The following is a 17,817-nucleotide window of genomic DNA, read 5'->3' as shown; positions in this document are numbered from 1 at the left end:
GCTTTGGCTATTCGGGGTCTTTTGTGTCTCCATACAAATTTTAAGATTTTTTGTTCTAGCTCTGTAAAAAATGCCATTGGTAATTTGATAAGCATTGCATTGAATCTGTAGATTGCTTTGGGTAGTATAGTCATTTTCACAATATTGATTCTTCCATTTCAAGAACTTGGTATATCTCTCCATCTGTTGGTATCATCTTTCATTTCTTTCATCAGTGTCTTATAGTTTTCTGCATACAGGTCTTTTGTCTCCCTAGGTAGGTTTATTCCTAGGTATTTTATTCTTTTTGTTGTTGTTCTCTTTCAGATTTTTCGTAATTAGTGTATAGGAATGCAAGAGATTTCTGTGTGTGAATTTTGTATCCTGCAACTTTACCAGATTCATTGCTGAGCTCTAGTAGTTTTCTGGTGGCATCTTTAGGATTCTCTATGTATAGTATGATGTCATCTGCAAACAGTTGACAATTTTACTTCCGCTTTTCCAGTTTGTATTCCTTTTATTTCGTTTTCTTCTCTGATTGCCATGGCTAGGACTTCCAAAACTATGTTGAATAATAGTGGTGAGAGGGCTTCCCTGGTGGCGCAGTGGTTGTGCGTCCGCCTGCCGATGCAGGGGAACCGGGTTCGCGCCCCAGGTGATCATGTGGTTTTTATTCTTCAATTTGTTAATCTGGTGTATCACATTGATTGATTTGTGTATATTGAAGGATCCTTGCATCTCTGGGCTAAATCCCACTTGATCATGGTGTATGATCTTTTTAGTGTGTTGTTGGATTCTGTTTGCTAGTATTTTGTTGAGGATTTTTGCATCTATATTCATGAGTGATATTGGTCTGTAATTTTCTGTTTTTGTAGTATCTTTGTCTGGTTTTTGTATCAGGGTGATGGTGGCCTCATAGAATGAGTCTGGGCGTGTTCCTTCCTCTGCAATTTTTTGGAAGAGTTTGAGAAGGATGGGTTTTAGCTCTTCTCTAAATGTTTGATAGAATTCACCTGTGAAGCCATCTGGTCGGGGCTTTTTGTTGAAAGATTTTTAATCACAGTTTCAATTTCATTACTTGTGATTGGTCTGTTCATATTTTATATTTCTTCGTGGTTCAGTCTTGGAAGGTTATACCTTTCTAATAATATGTCCTTTCTTCCAGGTTGTCCATTTTATTGGCATAGAGTTGCTTGTAGTAGTCTCAGGATGCTTTATATTTCTGCAGTGTCTGTTGTAACTTGTCCTTTTTCATTTCTAATTTTATTGAGTCCTCTCCCTCTTTTTCTTGATGAGTCTGGCTAATGGTTTATCAATTTTGTTTATCTGCTCAGAGAACCAGCTTTTGGGTTTATTGATCTTTGCTATTGTTTTCTTTGTTTCTATTTCATTTATTTCTGCTCTGATCTTTATGATTTTCTAGTTCCTTTAGGTGTAAGGTGAGATTGTTTATTTGAGTTTTTTGTTGTTTCTTGAGGTAGACTTGTACAGCTATAAACTTCCCTCTTAGAACTGCTTTTGCTGAATCCCATAGATTTTTGGATCATAGTGTTTTCATTGTCATATGTCTCTAGGTATTTTTTGATTTCCTCTTTGACTTCTTCAGTGATCTCTTGGTTATTTAGTAACATATTGTTTAGCCTCCATGTGTTTGTGTTTTTTACGTTTTTTTCCCTGTGATTTCTAATCTCATAGTGTTGTGGTCAGAAAAGATGCTTGATTTCCATTTTCTTAAATTTACTGAGGCTTAATTTGTGACCCAAGATGAGATCTATCCTGGAGAATGTTCCGTGTGCACTTGAGAAGAAAGTGTAGTCTGCTGTTTTTGGATGGGATGTCCTATAAATATCAGTTAAATCTATCTGGTCTATTGTGTCATTTAAACCTTCTGTTTCCTTATTTATTTTCATTTTGGATGATCTGTCAGTTGGTGTAAGTGAGGTGTTAAGATACCGCACTACTATTGTGCTACTGTCGATTTCCTCTTTTATAGCTGTTAGCAGTTGCCTTATGTATTGAGGTGCTCCTATGTTGGGTGCATATATATTTATAATTCTTATATCTTCTTCTTGGATTGATCCCTTGATCATTATGTAGTGTCCTTCCTTGTCTCTTGTAACATTCTTTATTTTTAAGTCTCTTTTATCCGATGTGAGTATTGCTGCTCCAGCTTTCTTTTGATCTCCTTTTGCATGGAATATCTTTTTCCATCCCCTCACTTTCAGTCTGTATGTGTCCCTAGGTCTGAAATGGGTGTCTTGTAGACAGCATAGGTATGGGTCTTGTTTTTGTATCATTCAGCAAGCCTGTGTCTTTTGGTTGGAGCATTTAATCCATTCACGTTTAAGGTAATTATCGATATGTATGTTCCTTTGACCATTTTCTTAATTGTTTTGGGTTTGTTTTTGTAGGTCCTTTTCTTCTCTTGTGTTTGCCACTTAGAGAAGTTCCTTTAGCATTTGTTGTAGAGCTGGTTGGGTGGTGCTGAATTCTCTTAGCTTTCGCTTGTCTGTAAAGCTTTTGATTTCTCCATCAAATCTGAATGAGATTCTTGCTGGGTAGAGTAATGTTGGCTGTAGGTTCGTCCCTTTCATCATTTTAAATATCCCTTCTGGCTTGTATATTTTCTGCTGAGAAATCAGCTGTTAACCTGATGGGAATTGCCTTGTATGTTATTTGTCGTTTTTCCCTTGCTGCTTTCAATAATTTTTCTTTGTCTTTAATTTTTGCCAATTTGATTACTATGTGTCTCGGCGTGTTTCTCCTTGGGTTTATCCTGTATGGGACTCACTGCGTTTCCTCGACTTGGGTGGCTATTTCCTTTCCCATGTTAGGGATGTTTTCGACTATAGTCTCTTCACATATTTTCTCTGGTCCTTTCTCTGTCTCTTCTCCTTCTGGGACCCGTATAATGTGAATGTTGTTGCATTTAGTGTTGTCCCAGAGTTCTCTTAGGCTGTCTTCATTTCTTTTCATTCTTTTTTCTTTATTCTGTTCTGCAGCAATGAATTCCACCATTCTGTCTTCCAGGTCACTTATCTGTTCTTCTGCCTCAGTATTCTGCTATTGATTCCTTCTAGTCAAGTTTTCATTTCACTTATTGTATTTTTCATCTCTGTTTGTTTGTTCTTTAATTCTTCTGGGTCTTTGTTAAACATTTGTTGCATCTTCTTGATATTTGCCTCCATTCTTTTTCTGAGGTCCTGGATCATCTTCACTATCATTATTCTGAATTCTTTTTCTGGATGATTGCCTGTCTCCAGTTCATTTAGTTGTTTTTCTGGGGTTTTATCTTTTTCCTTCCTCTGGTACGTAACCCTCTGCCTTTCCATCTTGTCTATCTTTCTGTGAATGTGATTTTTGTTCCACAGGCTGCAGGAGTGTAGTTCTTCTTGCTTCTGCTGTCTGCCCTCTGGTGGATGAGGCTATCTAAGAGGCTTGTTCAAGTTTCCTGATGGGATGGAATGGTGGTGGGTAGAGCTGGCTGTTTCTCTTGGGGGGAGATCTCAGTAAAGCTTTAATCCGCTTGTCTGCTGATGGGTTGGGCTGAGTTCCCTCCCTGTTGGTTGTTTGGCCTGAGGCGACCCAACACTGGAGCCTACACTGGCTCTCTGGTGGTGCTAATGGTGGACTCTGGGAGGGCTCATGCCAAGGAGTAGTTCCCAGAACTTCTGCTGCCAGTGTCCTTGTCCTCACTGTGAGACACAGCCACCCCCTGCCTCTTCAGGACACCCTCCAACACTAGCAGGTAGGTATGGTTCAGTCTCCCGTGCAGTCACTGCTCATTCCTCTGGGTCCTGATGTGCACACTACTTTGTGTGTCCCCTCCAAGAGTGGAGTCTGTGTTTCCCCCAGTCCTGTTGAAGTCCTGCAATCAAATCCCACTAGCTCTCAAAGTCTGATTCTCTAGGAATTCCTCCTCCCGTTGCCAGACCCCCAGATTGGGATGCCTGATGTGGGGCTTCACTCCAGTGGGTGGACTTCTGTGGTATAAGTGTTCTCCAGTCTGTGAGTCACCCACCCAGCAGTTATAGGATTTGATTTTATGTGATTGCACCCCTCCTACCATCTCACTGTGGCTTCTCCTTCGTCTTTGGATGTGGGGTATCTTTTTTGATGAGTTCCGGTGTCTTCCTGTCGATGATTGTCCAGCAGCTAGTTGTGATTCTAGTGTTCTCACAAGAAGGAGTGATAGCACATCCTTCTACTCTGCCATCTTGGTTCAGGGCCCCAGATTTTTATCTATTATAATTTTTACTTATTCTTTCCTTCTATAGCAGCACAGAATGATTCCGTTCAGGAAGAATGTGGGTATTTACTATTCTCTTCGCTGGTGATCTAGTTTGAAATGATAAAATTATTCAACTTAAAGGAACTTAAGGCCCTCTAGGCTGATCTCCTAATTTTGCTCCCGAGTTCTGGAGAGATTAATTTGCTAGCATGGAGTGACTCGCCTGGCTATTAACAGAGCTGGGAGGTCTGTGGCAGCCTAATGCAGGGCTCTTTCCACAATAGCTTCTCAAATGTGTCACAACAGCCCTCATGTCTCCCATTATTTTATCCATGACTTTCAGTGGTTCCTCTTCTGTTAAGGCTTCTGGGCTCCTTGTTTTCAGTACAGTTTTGAGTTCTTTCTAGTTTGTCAGTGTTTTAAACATATGGCATTCAGGATGGAACCCAGTGCTTCAGGCAGGGTCTAGCCAGCACGAGGCAGATGATTATTTTAGTAGAAATTTGTAAAGCAATCCTATTTAGAAGGCAAATGAACTATTAATATGTAGTGGCCCTCATACCACCTTGCACCTTTCTCCTCATGTTTCTCAGGAGTCAGCATCACCAAGTTCTTTTTATTTGCTCTTGGTAAAGCTCTCTAAAGAGTCACCTTAATTAGTATCTTTCATTTTCCTATTTGTACCCCCTTGTCTTTTATCTTGGTAAGACCCATATAAGAAAAGCTTTCTGAAAGACTGTTTTTAATGAACTAAATTTGTTTATTTTTAATTTTTATTAATTTTATTTATTTTTATTTGTTTATTTGCACTAGATTGTTTCATGTACTTACTCTATTCTGATTTTCTGACAGAGACTGCATCCATGTCCTGTAAATATACCAGATTTAGATAGGCAGCAAAGCTGTTAGATACATGAAAAGTTGTTCTACTGTCCTTTAGAGTATTTAACGACAGCCCACTTTGATCTCTGTGCCAGTGCAGCTAAAATTGGTGTTTGTAGGGCAGAAATGCTTTTCTTTGCCTTCATAACTGATTGTTGTTGCAAAGTCAGGGGATTTGAGTCATTATTAGAAAGCATTTGGATGGGGGGGGCAGTGGCCAGTGTCAGACTCCCTTTTCTTTTGAAGATGTTCTCAATTTTGCTATCAATTTCAAGATTCTGTAATGGCCAGCAATACCCTAAGTGATGTACTGGCAGATGAAATTAGACCGAGGGATAACTTAGAGACACACCTAACACATTGTCATGTCATTGCCCCATCAGTCATTGCTAAACAAGACAAATCAGAGTATTTCATTCCCCAATAGATCACTTGAGCATTCTCTCCCTTTGTTTAGCTTACCAAATAGGTAGGAAATGGGAGTAAAGATAAATTTATATGTACTTTGAAACACAGTTTCTAGGTTCTCTAATTTGATAGGATTGTATAGGTTTTCTTTCCTTGATGAGTTGATTCCACTATTTTCTTCACTTTCTGAAGTTGAACGAGCCATCGAAAAGTCTCATTCTAAAGCCTTCTTTGAATATGCCCTTATTAGCTAACATTTCAGGCAAGTGAAGAGTGTAAATATTCTGTAAATATTATTTTGTGTGTAGCACCTTTCCCTCAGTTGTAATTCTGTTTTTCTCCTCAGTTTTCATGCTGAATTATACTGATGGTGCCCAGGTGGAATGAGCACTTGTTTGGCTCTTCTCGATTGATGATTGGTTGGCCCCTGTCCTGCTCTTCAAGTCAAATTCAGCGTTTATCATAGTTGATTGGTTCCTTCTTGAAACCTGTCCTCACTTGGCCCCCAGGATATCAGTCCTGCTCCCACCTCACTGGCCACTCCCTTTCAATCTCCTTTGCTGTTTCCTCCAAATCTTCCCAGCTTCTAAATATTGAAATGGGCCAGGCTTAAACTTTAGACTTGCTCCCTTCTCTGTCTACAGTCACTTGCTTGCTGATCTCATCCACTCTCCTAACTTTAATCCCAGGCTGGTTGAAGCTTGGGTCCTTCCCCTGATAGTCTCACATATCTCGCTGCCCATGTGACATCTCCAGGTGGCTATCGAACCTCAAACTCTTCATTCACTTCCATGGCCCACTAAAATTAATTCCTTCTCAAGTCATTTGTATCTCAGTGAATGGCAATTCCATCATTCAGTCTAGGCATTCAGGCATAAAAATCTTGGTGTCATCTGTAAATCTTATTTTCTTGCTCTTCAGTTTAATCCTTTAGCAAGTTCTGCAAGCTTTAACCTTAAAATATTCAAAATCTGACTACCTCTGAATACTTTGATCACTGCCACCCTGCAACAAGGTACCATTAACTCTCATCCGGATAACTTCAGTAGCCTCATAACCTGTTTTCCCTGCTTCTACTCTTGCCCCCTCCCTTCATCATCTATTCTCTATACAGCAGCTATAATGATTAAAAAAGAGGAAGAACTTTGATTCAGGTCACTCCTCTGCTCAGATTCCTCACAGAGTAAAACCACTACATGATTGGGCTCTCCCTTGTCCAACAAACACCCCCATGCCTGCCCGCACTTCCCAGTGTCCTCTTGTTCTCCCCCTGCCTAGCTCTCTGCTTCATCTGGTGGCCTCTTGCTGCTCCCAGATACGGCAAACACACTCTCATCTCAGCATCTTTGCATCTGCCTGGTATGCTCTCATCCCCCAGGTACCCTCCATTCTCGTGACTTCTTTCAGATCCTTGCCTAAAGTCTTCAGAGAGGCCTTGGCTGACTACCTGGTGTAAAGTAACAATGTCTTCCTTCCATCCCTCTTTCATTTGCTTCGTTTTTTCCCCACCTGATGTTTTTATATATATTTGTGTTTGTTTCTGCTGAAACAAAAGAAAGGCAGAGATTTTGTCTGTTTGGTTCACTGATGCATAGCTGACCTAGAACAGCGTCTCACACATAGTAGATACTCAGTATTTGTGTTATTATTTATGTATTTATTTAGGCTGCACCATGTGGCCCGCGGGATCCCAGTTTCCCGACCAGGGACTGAACCCGGGCCATGGCAGTGAAAGCGCTGAGTCCCAACCAGGGAATTCCCAGTATTTGTGGAATAAATACATAAATATCATCTGAAGTTAAAAATAGTTCAAAAGTGAATTTGGAAACAAATTATGTGGTTTTAGCGTAGAATTAAGTGGGCATGTCGATGGAATGGAATAAATAGCCAGAAAAAGATTTTTACTCATGTAAGATATTAAGATATAATAAAGAAATTATCACCTATTAGTAGGGAAGTGATGGGTTATTTCCGGTGATCAGCAAACTTTTTCTGTGAAGATCGTGATAGTTTTTCAAGCTACTATCATAGCTCTTATAACAATTACTAAAGGGAAAGGAGTCATAGACAATATATAAATAAATAGATATGGCTAGATTTGACCCATGATAGTTTGCCTACCCCTGGATTATCAAATTAATAATAATAAACTCCATTAGGGTTGCGATTTTTATATATTTTGTTGTTCACTGATGGATCCCAGGTGCACAGAATGTCCTTGGCATGGAATATGGGCATTCAATAAAAATTGTTGATTTGAACTAAATCAAAATGACATTTGAAGACCTTGGCTATTTGGGGTGAAATGAACTCAGTTCATGTCCTCACATCATACATTACGTTAGCATATATTGCAATAGATTTTAGAGATAAATGTGAAATGATAAAAATGGTTGGAAGTGTAGGTGGATATTTGTCTGTCTTTGGATGAGTGAGTTATTTTTAAGCATAAGAACAATAGATGAAATTAGCTAAGGAAAAAACGTTTCACTATTTGAAAATTTAAAACTTAAGTATATAAAAACATCATAAAAATAAAAGAACATCAAAATAGAAAAAGTTACTCTACATTAAAAAAAGGCTAATAACCTTTATACAAAGAACATATAAATAGATAGATAGATAAGAAAAGCACTATAACAATCTAATGATAAAATGAGCCAAATTCAGGCATTCATGATTTATAGAGGAGGACATACAAGTAAATCCCTGAGAAAATAGTCAACTGTTAATAATTTTAAGAAAATACAAAGGAAAATAAGGTCTAATTTCTAACTGTCAAAGTTTAAGAGTAAAAAGATAAAAGTAAAACGATAATATTAAATGTTGGTTCACATACCTTGCTGATGAGAGTAAATTTATGCTGTCTTTTTGAAAAGCATTTTGGTAGTACATTAAAAAAAGCCTTCATACCTTTTTAATGTGCCAAGTAATTTACCTTCCAAGAATCTGTCCTTAGGAAATAATTAGAAATGATATCAAGGATTTATGGGCAAGGAAGTTCAACATACTTTTATAATAAAATACAGTAGGAAATAGTTTACATATTTAATAAGAGAGAAATGGTTCAACAAATTATGATATATCTATAAGATTGAAGTTGTAGTATCACTGATTATTTTTTGAAGATTTTTAATGTTATGAGAAGTGCTAATGATTGAGTGATGAGTATTAAAAGGGGAATAAAAAACTGGTTATACAGAATTATTTCCATTATGTAAAATATATAGGAGCAAAAAGATTAGAAGAAAAGATTCCAGGATGTTAACCATGGTTTTGTTTAGATTTTAAGATTATGGATAATTTTTGTTTTCCATTTTGTATTTTTCTATTTTTTACAGGGTTCCTACAGTTAATATTTTTCTTAACATCAATATATATTACCTTTTAAAAAAATGAATTTAAAATTCTAAGAAAGTGTAGGCACAGATGACTCACATAAAAAGGAGATATTAAAAGCGAATGTTTGGAAAAGTTTTGGCCTCATAAATAAAGGAATGCAAATTAAAATAAATATGAGCTATCACCTCAGATATTTATAAGAACATTTTTACTGCCTATGAGGAATAAAAAAATGATTTTTAAGATTTGTATTGTGTGGTCTGTATGATCAAAAGTATATTACTGGCGAGAGCTGCCCTATCCGGTAGGGTAGGAACTTGCCACATTTAAATTTAAATTTTAATTAGATAAAATAAAATTTAAAAAAAACATTTCAAGTGCTCAATAAGCACATGTCTAGTGGTTACTATCTTGGACATCCCAGATATAGAAGATTTCCATCATTGCCAAAAGTCCTCTTGGTCAGGGCTGCTCCAGTGTATGTATGATAACTTTTTTAACCCAATCTGTCATCTTTGGAAGAGTAACAGTCACTTTTAGAGCAGAAGAGAGAAGGGACATCATATATACAAGGGGAGAAATCTCAGAAATAATTATATCTAGAAATTACGCTTAATGTTTATTTGTTCAACCAATAATTTTAAATACCTACTATGTGCTAAGGTACTGCATGTGCAGTGGGGAGCAAGACAGGGCAGCTCCTGGTGTCTAGGGACTTATATTCTAATGGTGGAGACAGATTTTTACTTGCTCTTCCCCCAGAAACCTCCATGGCTATTTCCTCACTTCCTTCGGTTCTTTGTTAAAATGTTACCTTATACAGAGAAGTTCTCCGAGCAATTTAGATAAAATAGTAATCCTTCTCCGTACCTACTCCTCCTTCTGTATTGCCTGCACTACTTGCTCTTTATTTTTCTGAAAGTCTATTTATTTGCTCTATTTTTACCACTTATATGTTTGTTAATTGGTATATTGTGTGTCTCTCTTGATTAAAATCAGAGTTCCAGTAGAGTAGGGACTTTGTTTTGTTTGGTTCACTGTTCTAACTCCTAGTCTAATACTTAGTTTTAATTTAACAATTTATGTCCCTAAGTGATAGTCCATGAAATTTTACAGGTGCGTAGTAAAATTCATCTGGAAGCAGAAAAGGACAGATATTTCAAAAGGTGATTTTTTTTTTCTTGGAAAGGACAATGAAGGTAGACTTGTTTTTCCAGTGTAAAACACATTACAAATTGAAAATCATTTCATTCTTATAGAATTGAATTAAATACTTAAAAAATAATGATACATGGATTATACCAGAGATATGAGGAGAGATTTAAACAGTGATTAGTGATACACTATAAGGTAAAATTCAAGTAACCTTAGAGTGAGGCAAGAAATTACTCTTAAATCAATGTTTGGAGGACAATTGGATATCAGTATGGAAAGAAACTAATCAGAATGCATAAATCAGGTCACCTACAGCAGCAAATTCAGATAGCTTAAAAAGTTAAGTAGGAGTCAAGATGTGGATGGAGATGGGAGAAGGACTCCCAAAAAAAGCTAGAACAAAAATGTACAGAATATTCTTTTCTTTTGTGGAAGGGATTTTTCCTTCTTTATATTAAACAAATGGAAATGACCCAAATAAAAAAAAAATAGTGCCTGAATGCTAAAAATTATTTTACTAAAAATTATTTTACACCATGAAATGTAATGAAAGGAATATTCTAAAGAGTCAGAATGTGAAAATACATGTGAAGTGACTGCTGAAAAGTTTATTATGTAAAATATGTTTACTGATATGTAATATACAGTCATTATCCATGTTTCACTTTAAAGTGGTTTAGAGGGTTTGAATCATCTCTACGTGACAAAATATAGACATGAAATTATTATGTGAAAAATGCCCTGCCTTGTTAGCAATGTCAGAAATGCCAGATAAAACAACTTTTAGGTATCATTAAACTGGCAAAAATAATTATAATTTACGGAGATAACAGTTCTAGCAGCAAACAGATGGCACACTCCAAGAGGTGTGGGAAGGGTTAAAGGAACCAGGAGTGACAGGGAAGCATCCAGGAATTGGTAACAATGCAAAGCTATTTCCACCCCAGGCCTGAAGGGGCAAGGGTGGCACCAGTGTTACCAGAGCCCAGAGAGAACTTGGAGACATTGCAGAAGGGCTCCAGCAGAAGCTATACCCAGAGACACAGACGCTGCTGAAGCCTCAACGAGGAGAATGGAGATGGGGATACAGGTAGAGGCAGAGGCAGAGTAGGTACCTGACTTCTTTCTCTTCAACTCTGTGATCTCCTGCCCATGCCTCGCACCAGCTGAACCTAACCAGAGCCCGAAAGCTAGAGCTAGTTGATGGTAATGAAGGAACATCCTGTGTAGGCACAGATAGGTTGTTGATATCATTGTAAATTTATTATTTTAGAGGATGAGCCCAGCAAGTAGTACAGAACTGTCTATATACCCTCATCGGGTGATTCCTCTTTCGGTGAAATATACCCCCAAAATCTGAAAGTAAAAATAATAATTTAGCATAATCCTGTATAATAGCAATAATCAGGGGGCAGGGGGGAATCACATAAAAGACTCGCAAGAAAGAAATAGCTAAGAAAATAAGAAAATGATTTGTATTTTTTTAGCTACGTATACCTAAACTCATTCCAAAAATGGATTAAAGCATGATGGTGCGTTAGAGTGATGGAATAAATATAGCATTTTGAAATAAGTGTTTAAATAATGATGGTACATGGGCATGTTTGATAGGAAATAATGGTATATGAATAATATCTGCAAACAGAAACTTTAAAAATATATGTATTGCACATAAAAATTAATTTAATATGGTATAATTTTATTTGAGCCATTTCTAATCTTTATTGGAAAGAAACAGTAAAAATAAATAAAAGACAAGACAAATATTGCTAATAATTAGGTTCCTTATTTCCTGAAAAGTTTTTAAGGACTTTAATTTAAAAAGTGGCTTCCTTATCTCTTGCCTGTCCATAATATTACAGTGTAAGATACAGGCTCTAGAGGTGAAAAAGTTGTCATTCATCTGGGGCATAAAAAGTATCTTGAACATTATTTGAATTTCTTGTACAAATGAATTGAGGAATAGGTTCCACACAGTTGTGTAAACCCAGAATTTCCATGACCAGGATTTTGAGGAAAGCCTTCATCTAGAAGTATTATAGATAACTTTTATTAATTAATCCACTGACTAAAGCAAATCTGTGGGGTTCTTTAGCAAATGATCAGTTGCAGGTAATGTGTGAATCTATAGTAGCTCCAGAAAGCCCCATTCAATTGTGTGAAATGTCACTGGATGAGGAAGAAGCTTCTCTGGGCTGGTTATGGTAGAATTGTTCAACTACTTACTCAACTTTAATATATTTTTATCCTATGTATCAGAAAAATTCACCATAAAAGCCAGTGCTGAAAGATACTAAATGAAATAAATCCTACTTAATATCCATCATGGGAAAATCAATTTTATATTAGATCTGGGACCACATTAAATTTTAATCTGAGGTTTGATATTCCACAAATTGAGTCTAACCCTTAGTTAAACTAAGATAAAATGAGTCCTTTCTTATTCTCTCTTATTCTTTCATTAAAAAAAAAATTAATTGGTTCATTCTTTTCACAAACATTTATTGAACATTTTGTATTTACCACGCATTATGTTATGTGCTGAAACAATAACTAACAGATGACATAACTTGACATAATTTATTTTCTTTAATTGCATCGTTCCCTACAGTAACTATGGGATTAGACACACTAAGAACCTTTTAGTTCTGATAACACCCCTGTCAGGTAGATGTCATTTAATAGATGGGGAAAAAGTGAGCTGCCCCCGACGGGAAGCGACTTAGAAGCAAAACAGACCCTGTGCTGTTTCTTCTCCCTCCATTCAGCAAACACTGTTATTTTCCAAACTGAAACATTGGGACGCATGGTTTGAGGAGGGAGTTTTTGGTGATTTTATTTGTGTGCAGGGTTTTAAAGCAATATCAGATTAAATTACATTTCCTTACTCTTGATTTATCACCTATTGAAAAGAATAAAAAGCTTACATAAAAATTCGAATTGACTAAGGACATCTGGAACATCTGGCCACCATACTGACCCACTGTAATCTTGTGGATATTTAAACATTCTTTCTCTGCCCAGTTCTTGAGTCCTTCCTCGCACTCTATGTTCTCCCCCACTCACTTCTTTTTTTAATCTCCATGTTCTTTTCTTTTCACCACCCAACTTTTTTTTCATTCGGTTTTATTCGTGGATCTTAGCTTTTGCAATTTGTCAACCCTGACATGTTTGGAAATTTACAGTTTGGTTAGCAGAATGACCAATTACAGCCTCATTTAATGCCACATAAAGGTCAGAGCCCATGTTCTTTGCTGATGTTCCCTTTGCTCTAGTGTCCTGTCTTCTTGCTTAGCCAACCCTGAGAAGAAGGCCCGAACACACCCTCCATACTTCCCAGATAATCTGGGGACGAACAAGGCAAAACTGTTGGCAAGGGTTTGACCTTTTCTTATCTTTCTGTTTTCCTCTCCAAATATTTTCTGTTTGCATCCTCCAATCTGAGCCAGGTATTAGAGGTGAAACTGTGTAGAGATATGAGCCACCATTAATCACCTTCACCACTTTCTTGTACTTATAATGACCGTTTCCTCTTTGATTTCCTCACATCAAGTGGAAAAGTATTTTCCAGCAAAGCTAGGCTTGAGGATGGAGGGAGAAGGTTGTGTGCAGGAGGAGGGAGAAGCAGATCTGGAAGAAGGGGCTGGGGTCTGTGAAAGAATTCTGGCCCAAGGGTGAAATGGCAACCAAACTTAAAGGTGAAACTGCTACAGAATGATAAACTTTGAATGGGCTTCAGGCAGAAATTTTTTTTAAGTATATTTATTTAGTTACTTATTATTTATTGTTTATAGTTACTTATTATTTATTACTTAGTTATTTGTTGGCTGCATCGGGTCTTAGTTGTGGCATGCGGGGTCTTTCACTGCGGTGCGGGGCTCTTCATTTTGGTGCGCAGGCTTCTCTCTAGTTGTGGCATGCAGGTTTTCTCTTCTCTGGTTGTGGCGTGTGGGCTCCAGAGCACGTGGGCTCAGTAGCTGCAGCACGGGGGCTTAGTTGCCCCATGGCATGTGGGATCTTAGTTCCCTGACCAGGGATCGAACCCGTCTCCCCTGCCTTGGAAGGCGGATTCTTTACCACTGGACCACAGGGAAGTCCCAGAAATGTTTTTATTCAAAGCAACTTTCAAAAGCAGAAGAAATGTTATAAACAACCATTTCAGGACAATTTTTAGAAAGTTCCAGTGTTGATTTATAATTCAAAGATGTGATAGAACACATTGAGTTGTTTTGTTTTTCTCTCCAGGTTTGCAACACAACTACAGACAGGAAACACGCAGATACCTTTTTGGAGAAGTGTGTTACTGAGTCAATCATGAACGTTGTGAGCGGCTTTTTTAATTCTCCGTTTTCAGACAACAGTACCAGCCTGCAGGTAATACAAACAAACAAGTACAAAAGAAGTCTGTCACACAGAACTTCTGTACCTTATTTGAGTGTAGAAAACTTGAATAGGCCGGGAAGTCCTTTCCTACACTTCTCAAGGTCACTCTTCTTTCCTATTATTTACTATTATGCCCCTTTCTGAGTTTCCCAAACTTTGTTTTAAATAAAGAGGCTCCATCTTCAAACTGAATTATTTTTGCTCTCCCTCTAAGCAAAATAGGAACTTTCGTATCTGTAGATCGACTGCCAAGTGTCGAAATAGCTGATAATGATTCTTTAAATGGATAGACATTTTGACTCAATAATTCCAGTTTAGTAAATCCTGAAAGAATTAGCAGGGATTTATATACTAAGATTTTCATTGAAGTGTTTCTAATACTTGAAAATTGACATCAACCTTAAATGTCCACAAACAGGGGAATAGCTAAATAAATTATGGTATATCTGTAGATGGATTATTATATAGCAATTAAAAATCATGTTTTAAAAGAAAATTTGATGGCTAAGGAAAATGATCATGAAGCAATGTAAAGTGAACCAGGCCACAAAATTGCATCATAGTATTATTCAGGTTTGTGCGTGTAAAGAATATATGTGCGTATATACATAAGAAAACTCAGGAAGTAATTATCTTAAAAATGTTGATACTGATTATCTCTCCATGTTAGGATTATTGGTGATTTTCATTTGTATGGTTGCCATATATTCTACAGTGATTGTGTATTGCCCTTATAAGAGTATTATTTCAGTTATCCTTTTTTTAGGGAAGACTTTTGAATGAACTATTAGAATCATGTAAACTTGTTTTTGTAGGTCAAATTGTTGTCTCTACTTGCTGATCATATGAAACCAAAACATACAATCAGTGAAACAAACAAACCCAAAACGCCTGCTCTATTTATACTCGGCAACAAACCAGAGATTGTAAAAATATACTTAAATCCATGTCATTGGTTTCAAGAAATGCCGTATTTTCCTGATTAAGAATATAGTTAAAATAATCAGTTTTCTATGGTGTCTTGTGTGGTGCCTCTCATGAGACGGGTACAAAATAAATATTTGTTTAATGAGAGGTTCATTAAGTAGCGCTGAAACTTAAAAGGCAAGACTGTATTTTATTTTGGTGGGCCTTTTTTGATAATGCATAGATACTGCATCAGGAGTGTTAATGGTTTAGTGACCTGTTTGCCTCTTTTCTTTCTGTTCTCAGACACATCAGCCAGTTTTTATTCAGCTGCTTCAGTCTGCCTTCAGAATTTACAATTGCACCTGGCCAAACCCGGCACAGAAAGCCTCGGTGGAGTCCTGTATCAGAACTTTGGCTGAAGTGGGTAAGTCAAGAGTGTCGGATTTTACTTATTTTCACATTTTGTGAAAGAAATCAGGCTTTTGGCTAATAGGCAATACAAGTAGCTTTCCAGTTTTCAACTTAAAAAGAGAGCAGGTGTGGTTCCTGTAAAGCTGAAGATCAATGATCAGCAAACGACTCTGAAATTGCATCCTTTTGGGGAGGGGAATATAATTGTTATATTTCTTCTCTTTAAATATTTTAAAATATATTTATTTCTTTTTAAATTTTTATATTTCTAACCCTAAATTTAATATTGCCTATGGTGCGTTAATATAGCTCAGTAAGATATTACACAAATGAGTTTAGTTTAATTGTTATCTCAGATTTCATTATGGAATTGTCTTGTCTGTTAAGTAGCCTGATTTATTAACATCTTCATGTGGCCGGAGGACTTCTTGAGGGGTTTTTAGTTTTCTAATTTTGTGTGACATTCATCAGTATTCATTGAGGCTCTGTTATGCGTACAAGGCTTCAGGAATTCCAAATAAAATGGAATGCAAGGGGATAAGAGCTAAGGGAAGGTTAGTACATTGTAGGAAGAATTTCTCATAGAGTCCTCTTTTTTTTTTTTAATAAAGCTAATTAGAGCTGTCAGAAAGGAGGAGGGAAAAGAAATATAGACTGGGCTGGACTTCGAAAAACAAACAGAGGAGCTGGATCATTCTCTCAACTAGAGGGGGTTCTGCAGGCATTGGGAAGGGCAGCTTATAGTGTGTTTCATTATCGTGGTCATCATCACTGCTGACATTTGTCAGGGCACACCATTTGCAATGCTAAGCAATTCACATGTATTATCTCATTTAATCCTTAGGTAGGCTCCTTGATTATTTACATTTTACAGTTGAGGAAACAGAATTATCTAGATTAGGTAACTTGGCCAGGGTTATGGAATGTGCTCAGTAAATATTTGATAAATGAATAAATGGTTTAACTAATTAATGACCACGTAAAATATTTTTAGTCTTTTCTCCCCATCTGCAATTTGGCTTAAGTAATTTAATATTAACAAAATTTAATGATGGCACAATTTTAATTTGAGTACATTCAAAAGCAATTATAACCCAGGAGGATCAATTGAAAATTATTAGAACTAAGAGATAAATAGAGTTCATCTGGGTGATTAATTATAAATAAGTATTAAACTTGGTAGATTCTCTATATATCCAAAAGGGAGAAAAAATGTGAAAAAGGTATGTCACAACAGCAATAGAAATAGTAATTACTTAAGAGAAAACTTAAGAAACACAAGAGAATAAAATTATATTGCTATTTTGAGGGCTATGAAAGATTTTAATAAATGGAGAGTTATACTATTTCTGGATTTAAAAATTCAACTTGTAAGGATGCCAGTTCTCCTCAGAATTATAATTTTAATGCTTTACATCCGAGACCCCTCCTTTGCACACACCCTCCCCTCGTCACGGCCCACTCAGGCTTAGGCACCCCAGGTAGGGCCACGCCTCACAAAGATGCATCCTCTGGCAGCTTGGCCTTTGCCACCTTCCTGCATTTTCCACTGGTTGTCACAGTGCATGTCACCCTGCTGCTCTGAGGGACGGCCTCTCTTCCCGGGTGGCCTCTGACTCTGTGCTGGGTCACTTGTTTGCATGAATACCCTTATCCCCTTTGACACGGAGCCAGGCTGTCCCCTGCCGTGGACGCCCTCCTCACCTGACTCAAGTCTAATTCTCCACTCCCGGCAGCCTCCTGTGCACATGCCTTCCACTCCTTTCTGGGCTCGAATGCTCTGGACCACCTCGGCCCCTAATGCTCCTTGTCCAGCGCTGGCACTTGACTTTGCTCTGCTCCTCCTCCAGGTTTTAGGACAGAATCGTTCAGGAAGGGAAGGGAAGCGATAAAGGAAGAGGCCACCATATGCATTGCCAAAAATAAAGAAGGACACAGAAGAGAACCTAAATTGTATTTTAAAAAGTTGCACATAGCAAAATGTCCGGCAGGATATCAATAAAGAAATAACACTGGTATCTCTGGCTGGTGGAATTTTAAGTCAGTCTGGTTCTGTTGTTCTTGCTTTCATGTAACTTCTGAGTTCTTAATAATATACTTTTTTTTTTTTTTTTTTT

At 37.3% G+C, this 17,817-nt stretch overlaps 1 protein-coding gene across 6 annotated transcripts in view; it reads left to right on the top strand.

Moving 5' to 3' along the window:
* Window positions 1-17,817, top strand: part of ITPR2 (inositol 1,4,5-trisphosphate receptor type 2) — a 537,217-nt gene that overhangs the window by 272,270 nt on the left and 247,130 nt on the right. For all 6 annotated transcript variants that reach the window (XM_024129066.3, XM_028491109.2, XM_028491111.2 and 3 more), the window contains 2 exons: window positions 14,243-14,371; window positions 15,593-15,713. In XM_024129066.3, coding sequence (XP_023984834.1) covers window positions 14,243-14,371; window positions 15,593-15,713 — 250 coding nt within the window. The remainder of the gene's footprint in view (window positions 1-14,242; window positions 14,372-15,592; window positions 15,714-17,817) is intronic.

This window comes from Physeter macrocephalus, chromosome 6 (genome assembly GCF_002837175.3).
Source record: "Physeter macrocephalus isolate SW-GA chromosome 6, ASM283717v5, whole genome shotgun sequence".
In the NCBI taxonomy this organism is placed as follows: domain Eukaryota; kingdom Metazoa; phylum Chordata; class Mammalia; order Artiodactyla; family Physeteridae; genus Physeter; species Physeter macrocephalus.
The sequence above is the reverse complement of the archived record's forward strand: the minus strand, read 5'-3'. Positions and strand labels throughout refer to the sequence as shown.